Source organism: Prenolepis imparis, unplaced genomic scaffold (genome assembly GCF_030444845.1).
Source record: "Prenolepis imparis isolate NDT839.2.m4 unplaced genomic scaffold, iyPreImpa1.0 SCAF_9, whole genome shotgun sequence".
Taxonomy (NCBI): Eukaryota; Metazoa; Arthropoda; class Insecta; order Hymenoptera; family Formicidae; genus Prenolepis; species Prenolepis imparis.
In genome coordinates this window covers 132,187-145,685 of record NW_028141167.1, presented here as the reverse complement: position 1 = coordinate 145,685, position 13,499 = coordinate 132,187, and the positions used below count along the sequence as shown (strand labels likewise).

Sequence of the window (13,499 nt, the reverse complement as noted above, 5' to 3'; positions counted from 1 at the left end):
TTATACGAATAAGACATATTTTCGCAATTTTATACTCTGTAATTCTTTTACATTTCTCCAAGATAAATTTTAAGAATATATATTAGTGCGCTTTGTTCTCTAATAAAAATAAAATACAATATATAATAATATTTGATAATTGATAATATAAAAATAATATATAAAAAAATTAACCAATCAAATTTTGTTTTGCATAAGATTATATATACATATACATACATATATATAAAATTATATAATATATATATATTTAATAAATAAGATATTCTCTCTCTCTCTCTCTCATGTGAATGTTTGCACAAATACACATATATTTCTAGAAATTAACTTTTTATAAAAACTTCGTGACACAAATTTCAGTAACTTTAAACGTTTACTTCGAAAATATTTTTAAGTCGATTAAACAGAGGAAAAAACATCATTTTTAGAATATTCATATATTATAACTCTTCATCAAATATGTTTAGTAGACCTTATTAAATGATCGCGCGTAAAAACTATAGAAGAGCTCGTGGTCACGATTGCGACAAGTGAAAGTTAAATCTGCAAAATTGATCTAAAACTGTACAACATTTCGAAAGGAAAAATGTGACACAACGATCACAAAACAATAATTATAGCGACACGTTTGAACGCGAAATCTAGCAGCGATGGGGACATGACGCACATAAATACATCGCAGAAATACCGTTACGCTCCAGTAATAATCGCGCCAGATGTTCTGATATAACGAATAATTTTGACTATGAAATTTTTCTAATATATACGTGGGACCAATTGCAATAAATATTTTTACAGTTTACATTTTTCGCAAATATTATCTCTGCGAAAACATAGCAATCATTATACTTGTATTATCATCTCTTTTCTCCCGCAAGTTTTATACATGACTTCCACGTAATAATGTAATGTTATATTTTTATAATCCTAATAACAATTATCTTTATTAGATATATTTTATATTAAAATTTATTTGCAAATAGAGACAGATTTATATATTTTCTAAATGTTATCTTGATCACATATATATATATATATATATATATATATATATATATATATATATGTATAAACTATATTTTTATAATTCAAGTTCAAAAACTTTCCTATTCCCAAAAATTATAAAATAATTGAATTTTTTCTTAACTCTTCTCTTTTTATCTTTGGAAATAATTATGATTCTACTAGACAAGATTCGCAAAATAAATATTTTCTAAATAGATATTTTCTCATCACATATATTAAAAATAAATGAATAAAAAAGGAACGAAAAAGAACGATATTCAATTTAGCATCTCCTCGTTTGCACAATATTTTTGGTTATTGTGTTATTGTCGTCTATGAGAGTGAATTATCCGTAAACTTGATAAACACAAATATCGCGACGCGGTACACGCATAATATACATCACGGCAAGTTAAGTAATATTTACACACGAAAAATTGCCATTTTTCCGCGCGAGATAATGTGCGTCAGCTGAAGTACATATGTATATGTATATAGTTTTTCATCCAAGTAACGGCGATATAATATCGAAGTGAGGACAAACAATGTGAATAATAGAAGAATAATTCTTTATGCAGCCGATTATGCTGCAGTATATATTATTATAAGATGTGGAGCATCACGCATATATACATACACACACACATGAAAATTTAGAATTTTGAAAAGATTGTAATATATAATAAACTTGAGAAAAAAAGACAGAAATATTATTAATAAATAATGTATCATATTTCAATCAGATGTCATCATAGCATTTTAATTATAATAATTATAATATGTATGTGTAGGTTAAATATACTGCTACATAGAATTATATATGTATCGTTTAAAATTTGAATAATCAGATTTTCGAGATCAACGATTGCGCGCGCTTTCAATCGATTGCAAATGTATGGTTAGGTTTTTTACATTTTATGCAACACGTTAATAAACTACTTTGAAAACTTTCACAATCTCTCATTACATTATATATATAACAATATTATACATAATATATTGAAAGTCATTCAAACGATCACTATAAAAACTTGCAATTTTCAAGTAGGACTCACCTGATCCAGGCGCGACCGTGCTTGCGATGCGTGTTCCTTCGACGTATCCTACGTCGTTGATACGTAGTATCCCACGATTCTTGTCGGATAAAAGCACACTTTTACGGATATGTTTAGAAAGAAATAATTCGCGCACTCGATATGTAAACGAAATCGGGACGGATTCACACGCCGCGACATACCAACTAACTGCGACGAGCGGCAAACGTTGACTGCGCCTGACCTGACTATACTATGTCGCGCGCCGGAGCGCGAGGACGGACAGGTGGAGAGTGAGGGGGGAGGGGGAGAGGAACGCGCGGCTGCGTAATCGCGATTGCCCGCGACTCTGAAGCGATTCAAAGCTTTAGCTATATGCGCTTTCTTTCTTGTATTTACACGCGTTTACTGACAATATACGATATGGCTGTATATCGAGAATTTTACGAAAACAAAAAAAAACGTAGATATATTTCTATCGCGCATGTGATAAATGTAATGTAAAGTAAATCTATACTTCGATGTAGTAACGATGATGTTGTAATCGTCGACTATTCCGCCTGCCATTATACTAGATGCTCGCTCACTTGTAGATCGATCGAAAAATCACAATTACGATCGCGCGTATACGATAATTAACGCGACACGATAATCGCTCTTGATTTTACACAACATTCTTGACACTTACGCTGGCACGCACGACGCATTTAAAATGAAACAATAACACGTAAATGCGACACTGCGAGAATGGCACTTCAATTCAACGCTCGTTTAATACGGGAAATGGTTTGACCATAGACATATAAAAAGTATATAGATTGCTCGTAAGCGAGATATACTACGCACTGCTAATTTCACGCCGCCACGCGAAAATTCAAATTATGTGTGCGTGGTGCGTGCATATGTATATGTGGATGTATAAATATATTGTATTGTAAAATTTCACAATATAGAATATATAATTGAGATTATCATGTTGATTTTAATGATCATATATTCATATTTTAACACTAGTATGTCATTATAATTTTGAATGTTATATTATTATGGCAGTAGTATAATTTATACTTTGTTCGATTATAATTAATAAAATAAATTGGAAAATAATATTAGTGTTATATAGATAAAATATCACTATTAAAAAAAAATAAATTATATCAAGTAAGTAAATTTGGCTAGCACATTAATCATAGTAACCGAATTTGTATTTTAGATCATAAAAGTATATACGTGGTTTCAATGCGTGTTTTAAACGTTTTGATGTTTCAATACGTATGCATAATTGACGAAATATTAATCAGATAAAAACAGTAATAAAAAAAAATTTTTTTTAATATTATTATTTATCTAACTTATTATTATTATATATGTATATGAGAGTATTTGGACTTTGGGAAATCTTGTGTAATAGATCAATGTGGAAATGATGAAAAGAATGATTGGAAGAATAATGTAAATAGAGATTCGCACGCACAAAATGCAATAAACGTGAAATTCTATAATTATATTTTTCAATATAAATATAATAAGCTTCGTGGCAGTACATTAAATACATTTGCAAATGCATTTATGATGATGTATATGTGTATTTATATGTGTTAATTAATAATCTCGAATAATTGAAATATTAATAAAGTAGAAATTCTCTTCTGATGCCCTGGAGCATCACATGCAAATTGATACAATCGATTGCACAATATATATGTTGTAACATATTCGCTAATATACGTATATTAGAAATGCGAGAAATGAAAATTCTTGTAATTTCATCTCGATAAACCTGGCAAATTAAAAAGTTTCATATAATTCAAAAATTTAATTCTATTGAAAATTTTAATGTCAAATAAAATTTTAAACATATTGAGGAAAAATTATAATGTTCACATAATAGTTATATATATATATATATATATATATATTAATTATTTCACAAATTTATTAAATACATTTCGCTAAATTCCGATTAATTGTGTAATTAAAATTAATCAGCATTCATACACTGAAACATATTTCATGAAAAATGTAGAATTATCCAAATTTTATTCATTATATTTGTACAGAGTGCGTATTTTGCAAAAATCAACCCAAAATTAATATCGCAAACCTGACATAAGGTGTTGCATATTTTTTTTTAACTTTTGTTCCTGTAAAGCAAACAGATACACTGATTCACAGACGAAGAGTCACGTGATATCAATACAAGACTTGCTTTTGTGCGAATACCATATTTATATTTATGTATATATGTATAATAATAATAATAATAATAATAATAAATATAAATAGCTAGAGTCACAATACGTATGCATCTTCATATTTGGCGTGAATCACGTTTAAGACTACCGTAAATTGTCCACAATGTGCTTATTACGATATCAAGGACAAAACAATGAAATGTGAACAAAAAACAAAAAAAATACTTATTATCAATTATTAAGAAATTTGCAAATATATAAATTCTAGAAATCGGAATTCCGCGAGTAAACAAATGACGAGCAAACAAATCACAGTAACGACATTATCTCTATTATTTTACGAGTAACCAAGTCTTACACATGTCAACTTAATTCAATTATATACACAATTTGTCGAGACACAAATATCACACGAGCGCGTTACAAAAATCGTAATCGGAGAATCACTGCAGCAAAGTAAAACAAATAGATTAACAATTGAGTGACAAAGGGCGCGATGTTACAATAATATTTACGATTCTCTTAATTAATTAAATTGAGTCAAGAAAGATTTGACAGAATCTTTATTCCAGAATTTACTTTCTAATATTGCTGAGAAATCTTTTTTATCTTTCTATTATTTTTGGAATTTCCAGAAATTCCAAATTTTATTTTATATCTTGCTTTAATTTTAATATAAATTTAAATTTAAAATATTTGCACTTTTAACTGTTTAAATTTAGAATTAGAATACATTAATGTGTTTCATGAGTTATATAAAATATGAAAACGTAAAAATAATTTTGCGCGCACTTATGAAATCGATGATATGTTTACAAGCATAATTCTTACTTATTTCATTAAAAAACATACATTTTTCGTTAATTTAGTAAACTTAATTTCAAATTAACTGAAGTATACTTTCCACTAACTTAATAAAAATGACTCTGTTAATTCTTGTCTTCACACTTTATCTATAACATCTATAAAAATAATTTGAATAGCCATCTTTTTTCCCTTCCTTTCTTGCAATGCATACACTTGTTTGTCAATTTATTTAGTGTCATATTTTATTGGTAAAATATGATTTCGCGGTTCTCTTTTACAAAAATAATTCTCTTTTCACTCTTTCTTGAGCACAAGTCTAATATGCACTACATTTACGCAGTATTTCAAAATCACCTAATTCATCGCCCTTTGTCTTTCATTGTGAAAATTCTTGCGTTGTTATTAATACCAATCCTCGCGTCTTTTTTAAAGTTGAAAACTTTAGCATTCCTAAATTTTTAATCCTTACTATTTTATTATTTTTTAACTCTTTCGATCTTATATTTTACCTATCAAGAGATTATTCAATATATCTTTTAATCTAAAGTCGCATTCCTACTTAAGATGAATTTAATTTAAAACGAAATATGCAACCAATAATATATAAACAAGCACACTAGAGACTGTCATAAAATTAATTTTTACACGAAAAGACTGTCTTAAAATTTCTTTCGCGTCACAGAACCGGAAGGGTTGATAGAGTACTCTATTTATATGCGTTTTACTTACAGCTAGATGTATGCAAATATCCGATACAAAATAATCTACTTAAATGCATTTGGCATGTTTTGTTCTTAATTCGAAACTCGCCCGTTTCAATCTCTATCATCTCTATCATCGTTACTCTCGCTATCGAGACCCATTACTATTTTAATAATATTTTATTACAATCACCTTCCAATCCCGGATGATTCAGGACTAATTGTCCTGATTATATAATAGACGAACATATTAGCATTAAAATTATTATAAGATTAATTATATTAATTATGTTTTTATTCTTATATTCTCTATAATTAAGGATATTTCTAAAAAGGGACGTATTGCAACCGGGAATAATTGTTAGCAACTCCAAATTAATCCCGAAAGTTAACACTGATAAGTGTAATTTTTGCGTGTAGTATATCTAGTCTGGTAATTATTGTTATTAAAAATCTCGCACTTTGCCATTATATATCTGTCTTTGGTCTCTTTTAGCTATTCAGTTTTCAACAGCAACAGGAATTCTATGGAAATATATGCGCATTTGAAAAGTTTTGCACCAATTCAAATTATTCTATGTTACATATATATTATCTATAAATCTTGAAGATCTTTTTCTGTGTCAATAAAAGTATCGTAATTACATTTTTTTTAAGACATCGTCGATATTTATTTAACATTTTTTCTTCTCTAACATAACATAACCGAAAAAGAAAAAAAGAAACTATTATATAAATAACTTTTCTATATAGTTTATAATTTTGCAATACTTTTCGTCGACGCTGCTGATATCTACAGATTTGAAGATCTAAAATATCTAAGAATCGAAGCTTGAAGGATTAAATAGATTTAATAAAACGTTTCTTTCTACACCAATTCTTACTTTAGCTATTTTTTCATAATTTCAGGTGCAATTTAATAAAATTTAAAATAATGCAAAATTTTCTAACGCACATATATATATATATATATATATATATATATATATATATATTAGAAAGATAATTTTCGATTTGGATGAGACTTGCCTTTCCGGTCGCCTTGCGCCGGAGAGCATTGACCAGCTTTAACAGTTTCAATTTCTTTAACCAACATTGCCGTTGCAATTAGTGCTTCATTTTTAAAGCTTATATTGAACTTTGAATTCTGTCACGCATCAGCGATTAACGTTCGCATATTTTCGGTACAAATCACCTTAATATCCTTCGCCATCACTCGTCATCACTTTGTCCTGTTTGCATTCACTAAAGCACTCGGTCTCACGTGAACATTCTGCTTGTAGGATTTGCTTCTGCTGGCGACCGTCGAAGCGTCAATCACCGATCTTCGACTCTTATCTAATCTCTCCTTTTCCGCTTCTTCTCCATCCCTCCTCTTACTCTCAGACTTTTGGGCGCGATTCACCGACTTACACGTGATCCTCCCAGTTTTTGCTTCGCCCTCGTACGTCTTTCTCAATGGCTGCGGCGTGTAATATAAGCTGAACCGCTTCGTCCGCGTCGTCGGCTTCTGCCTCATTTCATCGCGCAATTCATCCGTTGAGCTAAACTTCCGCGTTGTAACTTTGTCGCGCACCTCTTCGGGCGATCTTTTTGCCGCGCACGATGAGTAACAGCTGTATCTCTTGCTTCTAACATTTCTGGAATCTGTCGGGTTTTTTCTATTAATATATCTTTCATGTCGCAGCTTTACCGGTTCGTTCTTCACATATTTGTCCGTTTCTTGAACCCTTAAACTGTTGCAGCTTTTTTCGTCAGGCTGAATGTCCAGCTTGGGCGACCTCAACGCAGTCAGCGCAGTTGAATATTGCATTTGGGTCTGTAGTATCTTCGCGGCTGACTTATTCTGATCTTGATTAATTGTGAGTTTCGAAGAAATTTGCAAAGAACGATCTACAAGATAATTATTTGGGTGCGCGAATTGGATGCTCACATTTTCAAAGCTATCAGTCGACTCCATGCTTTGCGTCGAGCTGGATTTTCGTCCGTGTGTCAAACGCGCAAATTGAATGTTTACGAAACTGTCGGAAGTCTCGATATCGTTGCCGGTCGAACTATCACCGGTTAAGCTGTCGCTCGATGTTGACACGGTTGCGTTACTGTTGCGGAAGTCATCATTGTTGAACCTTCTCTCATTATCGTCGCGATTTATATCGTACAAGTTTTTTCGATTGCACTTATTTTGCCGATTCGCGGCAGCAAATTTATTCGACGACTTGGGTGTCTCGCAGTTCAAGTCTAGGTACTTTGCTTCCTTCGATGAGTTTCTATTCTTTCCTTCTTCGCCTCGATGGTTAATGGGAGTCGCGGCAGTCTTTACGGGGACTTCATCGCGATGAGTCGACGAACTGCTGTGATAATTACACGTGTTTAAATTTTCCGGAATGCTGTTGAGCGACGAAGTAGCACTTTGCGACTTGAGACGACATCGTGGCCTTTTGTTGTCATTTAAATTATTTATCAAATCGTGCATCGATCGACTTAAGCTGTGGATATTTTTCAGACAGTCAAAACTAAGAAACACTGGCTCATCCTCGTTGTGATTGCCGTTGGCGAAATCGATCTCGTCGCAATCTTGTTTATCTTGCTTTCTCTGGCTGTCGACAAGCTCTAATGCGTCGCGATGATCCTTCCACTCAACTCTTGTTTTGACGTGATCGTTCTCCTGCTGTTGACTGCGCTGCTTCTTGAAATCGAACTCAAAGGTAGCCAATCTTATCGGCTTACACTGCTGATTCCGGTATTGCTCCGACGATGCGTCGGTGGTTGTTGCTGCTGCGGTCTGCTCGCCTCCTAGAAAGCTCTGCTGATATACAGAGGCGGGGCAAAAGAAAAGAAAAAGCACAGCTACAGATACAACAAACCACTACGGAAGCTTTCTTAGACTTGTAAACAAGATGAAGCTGAGGGAAGTGCGAGGGAAATTGCGACGGATAGGGATAGGTTTTCGCTCACGCCACGCTCGCTTAGCATAAAGTGGAGAAAATTTCAAAACAACGAATTTAAAAATGGAAATAGAGAGAAAGAGAGAGGAAGTTTTTTAAATAATTATATATATATATATATATAATTTTCCAAAAATGTGTGTGTATAACTAAATTTTTCTACCGAGAATTTAATTAAAAAATTGACAGATAGATAACATGTTACTATATTGTATAATAAATACATACTTAATTAAAAATAGAAATTTGTGTATCTTCTTATCGGTTTAAAATTATCTTAAAAAATTATATTAAAAATAATATTATTTATGATATATGTAACCAGATATGTTATCTGTGTGTATCTCATCTTTTCATATAGCGTGGCGTAACGAGGAGTTAAAGAAATCGTGTTTAAAATAATAAATGCGATACCAAATGTTTTTTATGCAGGTAAAAATTATCCGATATTAATCTTATTTTCGGTTATTGTGCAAGAGAATGAGAAAAGGATTTTAAGCCATGCATAGGTACACAGGCAACGCGGCAAGAGTGATTTTTCCAACTCGTAAGGTACAATAATGATATTGTATACTAGTGACAATTACCGCGAGCCACGGATGATCTAACACATCCTCGGCACTGAAGCGAAGTTCTGGCTGTGCTTGCAGCATGTTTGAAATTAGTTGTTTCGCCGAATCCGACACCGTGTCCCAATACGGTGACGTAAATTCATACTGGCCGCTCAAAATACGTTCAAACAACTCCTCCTGTTCATTCTCTACCGATACGAAAGGTGGAAAGCCACACAGGAGAATATACAGAATCACTCCGGCCGCCCATACATCAATCTGAAAGCAAGATTTATATTATAAAATGTTTTTAAAAAAAATATATATATATATCTAATTTATTTACTAAATGATATTAGATTACAAAATAAAAAATCTATATTCATTTCTTTTGAAATATTTTCTTACATACATGTATATGAGAAATGTGAATTGTGTTGAATTGAATTAATTTAGAAAGCAAGTTAATAATTTTATTCGCCATTCTCTCTTGATTAGTTAAATTCATTGGACTAAATAAATATACCTTTAAACCGTATCCGGTTTCGGCGAGAATTTCCGGTGCCACATAAGTGGGTGTACCACAAACTGTATATAAAGGTTCTCGCACCACTTGCGCGAGTCCAAAGTCACCTAGTTTCAAGCATCTAACGTGACTACCATCCATTTCAACTAGGAGATTTTCCGGCTTAACATCGCGATGTACAATATGATGCGAATGCAAATAAGCCAGAGCGGAAGTCAGGTGACCGATCATCACACTTGCCTCTGATTCAGAAAATTTCGTCGCAGCTGCGATTGCGTCGAATAAATCTCCCCCCTAAAAAAACAAACAAATAGCGTTATAATTCCTATACATATACTCTCTTAATTATTATGTTAATCATATTGAATTAAATTAAATTAACCATGAAATAATGAAATTTAAGTGTTCCATTAAGTTTCTTTCAATTTCGATAACGCACCTTGACAAGTTCCATGACTAAAAACAGCTGATCAGCAGTCTCTTGCTCGGCAATTAAGCTGATTATGTTGGGATGGCAGACTTGCCTCAGGATCGCTACCTCGCTTGCTAGCATCGTCTCTTTTCCCTGACACTTATACTTATCCACAATTTTCATAGCATATTCAGCACCGGTAGATCTATAAATATATATCATGTTTTGCATGTATATGTATTTCTTAACTTAAGCAGCAAAGTTAAAACATATATCTCTGACTAAGATAATAAAAAGATTTAAAATAAATTATAATTTGAATTGAATTTGTTATTATATTTTGTTATTATATTAATTATATTTTATGTTAATTAATTATGATATTCCTCTCTTCCTCCCTCATTTCACTAATCCCTATTAAATCTTTTTTACATTCCATATTTAATTATCATTCATAAAATAATTATTACATGTATCTACCTAAGTTTTAATTAAAAATTTTTAAATTTGTATAAAGCGTACTTATACTCACTTATGAATACAATGCCTGACGACAGCAAAATTTCCATCCCCAATAACATGTCCCACAGTGTAGTGTAACCTCAGTGGTTGAGGCAGTATCAGAGACGACGGACTGGGAGTTCTGACTTGCGGTGTGGTGAGCATCTTCTTGCCAGACTTTCTCGGCATACGTGGCATCGGGCCGCTCTGCCGCTTAGAGTTCCACGGACATCGTCGAAAACTCTGCACGTATTTGCTCTCCTCGAAGTCTAGTTCAAAGTCTTCTTGTATAGACTTCTCTGGTCCATACGCAAGGAAGATGTCGTTCTCGAAAAATTGCTCGAGCGAAGTCACTTGCCGACCCGATAATGTGTACACCTTTCTTACCGCTCCAGAGTCAAGTTTCACCGCTTCTGTGATCGCCTCCATCGCGTGCTCGAGACTCGGCGCATTACGCTTGTTCAGCAACAGTCTCAGCACTTTGCGCGGCTTAGTACCGTGGCGGATCAGCGTCACGATGCGCGCTTTCACGCACAGCGGAATGGCGCTGATCTGCCTGCCGGTACCACCGCCGCTACTGCTAGCCGCCGGTGATTGCGGTAGTCCAGACAGAGAGCTCCCCCGGCGGACCTTGGACGCCGAATACTCGACCTTCTTGAAGATCTCACCTTGACCGGATACCACATAGCACTTGCCGTCCTCCAAGTCGCTGACGCTCTGCACCTTACGACCGTCCATGGTATAGATTGCACGAACACCGTTCGGGAGAGTTACACTCGACACCAAGGCACGTGTCAAGTCAGACGCAAGACTGTCAAAGCTGCGATATCTTTCTGGCGTCACTGCCATTACCACGCCCGTGTAATACTTATCTCCGTTGCGGAAAAATCGGACTCTCTTGGCCTTTTTAGTGGGTGGTGTCCTGAGAACGTTTAAAGTGTGTCGTGATGTGATATCCAATATTCTTTCGTCCAAGCTCGCTATGGTAGACGAATTGAGATCACCGCTACCACCTGCCGAAAAGTTGCCACCGCTGGACGGCGAAGCGCCTTGGTTCAGTGGTTCCTCCATCATTCTATAACACACACAAGTTGTTGTATTTATTGGCATCATAAATTATTGTATATATTATTTCATATTTTTAAATATCACATTCAAATAGAAATCATCTCTCTGGTTTTAATACAATTTTAGTGTAACCGAACTTGTCTTCTTGTTAAAATAAGTAACATTTAACCATTTACTTATAATTTTATATTCTATCATCTTTCAATGTATGTAACATACACATAAAATATAATCATTATTTATAATATCGTTCAATATACATATATTCTCTTCTAATGTAATTTATGTTTACATATGTTTAACAGAGAGAAATAACTGTAAATATACACATGTATAATAATACATTTACAGAAAGAAAATGAATTTGTTAATGTAATTGACTGTAATTTAATATTTTAATAATTTTCCAATATAACACTAATTTTAATATAGAATTTAAACATTTATATTACATATATTATAGATAATACCAATCAATCTTATTATCATAGAGTAATTGATTTAAAAGTGTATAAATTTTTATCTTGATTTCAGACATTTATCCCATCTTTAATTTTATTACATGTCTCCCCCTCGCCCCTCCCCCTCGCCCAACTCACTCTCACTCTCGCACACATTAATTATAAACTAATAAAACTATAAATTATATTAAACTCTTTTATCTATAGGTTCCATTACAAAGTCATCTAAAAAATTATCGAGAATTCTTACTGCTGATAAATTAGATAGATATTCTCTAGAATGGCATTCCAGTTTTTTTTTACACCTTCATCAGCAGCAAGATGAGTCATACTTTAGAAAGTGCACTTGACAGATACAATGAAGGCGGAATTTTAATGATCATCATGATCGAATCGTTATCGAGTGTCAAAAGCACACAGATGCTAAGTTGCGTCTAATATTCGAGACTAATATCACAAAGAGAGAACGACGACAGGATCTTGCGACAATAGAATACACTTAACCTGCTCGTCGTTAAAATCAGCGGATCGCGGATCCGAAACTCACCTCTCACTCACCTGCTCGCAAGTCGAGCAAAACGCGGTCGATCGTCTCAGTAACACAAGACGAGAAGCTAATTTACACAAATATTATAAACCGAGCGTGAATTACCACCAGCGAGCTTGAGCGAGCTGACATTTTCGTGACATTTTCGCAGCGAGCAACGACTCAAGCCTCGAGCTCGAGCAAGCGGCTGCTTGAACATAGACATACAAAATACATAGACGATCCCATATTCTGCGAGATGAGGAGAAAATTTGCGGTGCAGATGCACCAGAAATTACTAGTTAGAATCACTGGAAAACAAGCTTTTCTATTGGATATCGCATGTTGGATATTTGCACTGATTGGTGTAAATTCTGCGTAAGAAGGGGTACCAACTTCGGCGCGGAAAAATTGCGAAATTAGCCAAACGTGGACATGCGCGATGCACGTCATCCGTCATTCGTGCGAATCGATTCGCTCCTATATTCGCGTCCATTCGCATCGTAGCCACATCACCGTCTCATATCCATATCACCTCGCGCGAGATTCCGAACGTTCACTGGAATATGTGTGTACATCTTTTAATAATATATTATATAAAGAATTTTATGTCGGTTCGAGCTGACACTCAAGACACGCTGAATATGTGCAATACGAACGTATTTTAAGGTATAGACATTTGTTATACATTATAACAGCTTTCATTTAAAATGACGAAAACTATTGAATTTGATCCGATACGCGGATGCATGTCGATCATGTTTTTT

The 13,499-nt window shown here is 33.6% G+C and overlaps 1 protein-coding gene across 3 annotated transcripts; it reads right to left on the bottom strand.

The window, feature by feature from the left end:
* Window positions 1-3,528: 3,528 nt before the first annotated feature.
* Window positions 3,529-12,944, bottom strand: LOC145940504 (uncharacterized). Of its 3 annotated transcripts, none has more exons than XM_083045731.1 (6): window positions 12,754-12,944; window positions 10,709-11,752; window positions 10,204-10,381; window positions 9,765-10,058; window positions 9,275-9,517; window positions 3,529-8,548 (listed from the first exon to the last, which is right to left on the bottom strand). In XM_083045731.1, the coding sequence occupies exons 2-6, from the start codon at window positions 11,749-11,751 to the stop codon at window positions 6,965-6,967; spliced, it is 3,342 nt and encodes a 1,113-aa protein (XP_082901857.1). In that variant the 5' UTR covers window position 11,752; window positions 12,754-12,944; the 3' UTR covers window positions 3,529-6,964. The 3 variants fall into 3 exon arrangements, with proteins under 3 accessions (XP_082901857.1, XP_082901859.1, XP_082901858.1); XM_083045733.1 differs by having other exon boundaries at window positions 3,529-8,545; XM_083045732.1 differs by having other exon boundaries at window positions 12,765-12,944.
* Between the last annotated feature and the right edge of the window lie 555 nt (window positions 12,945-13,499).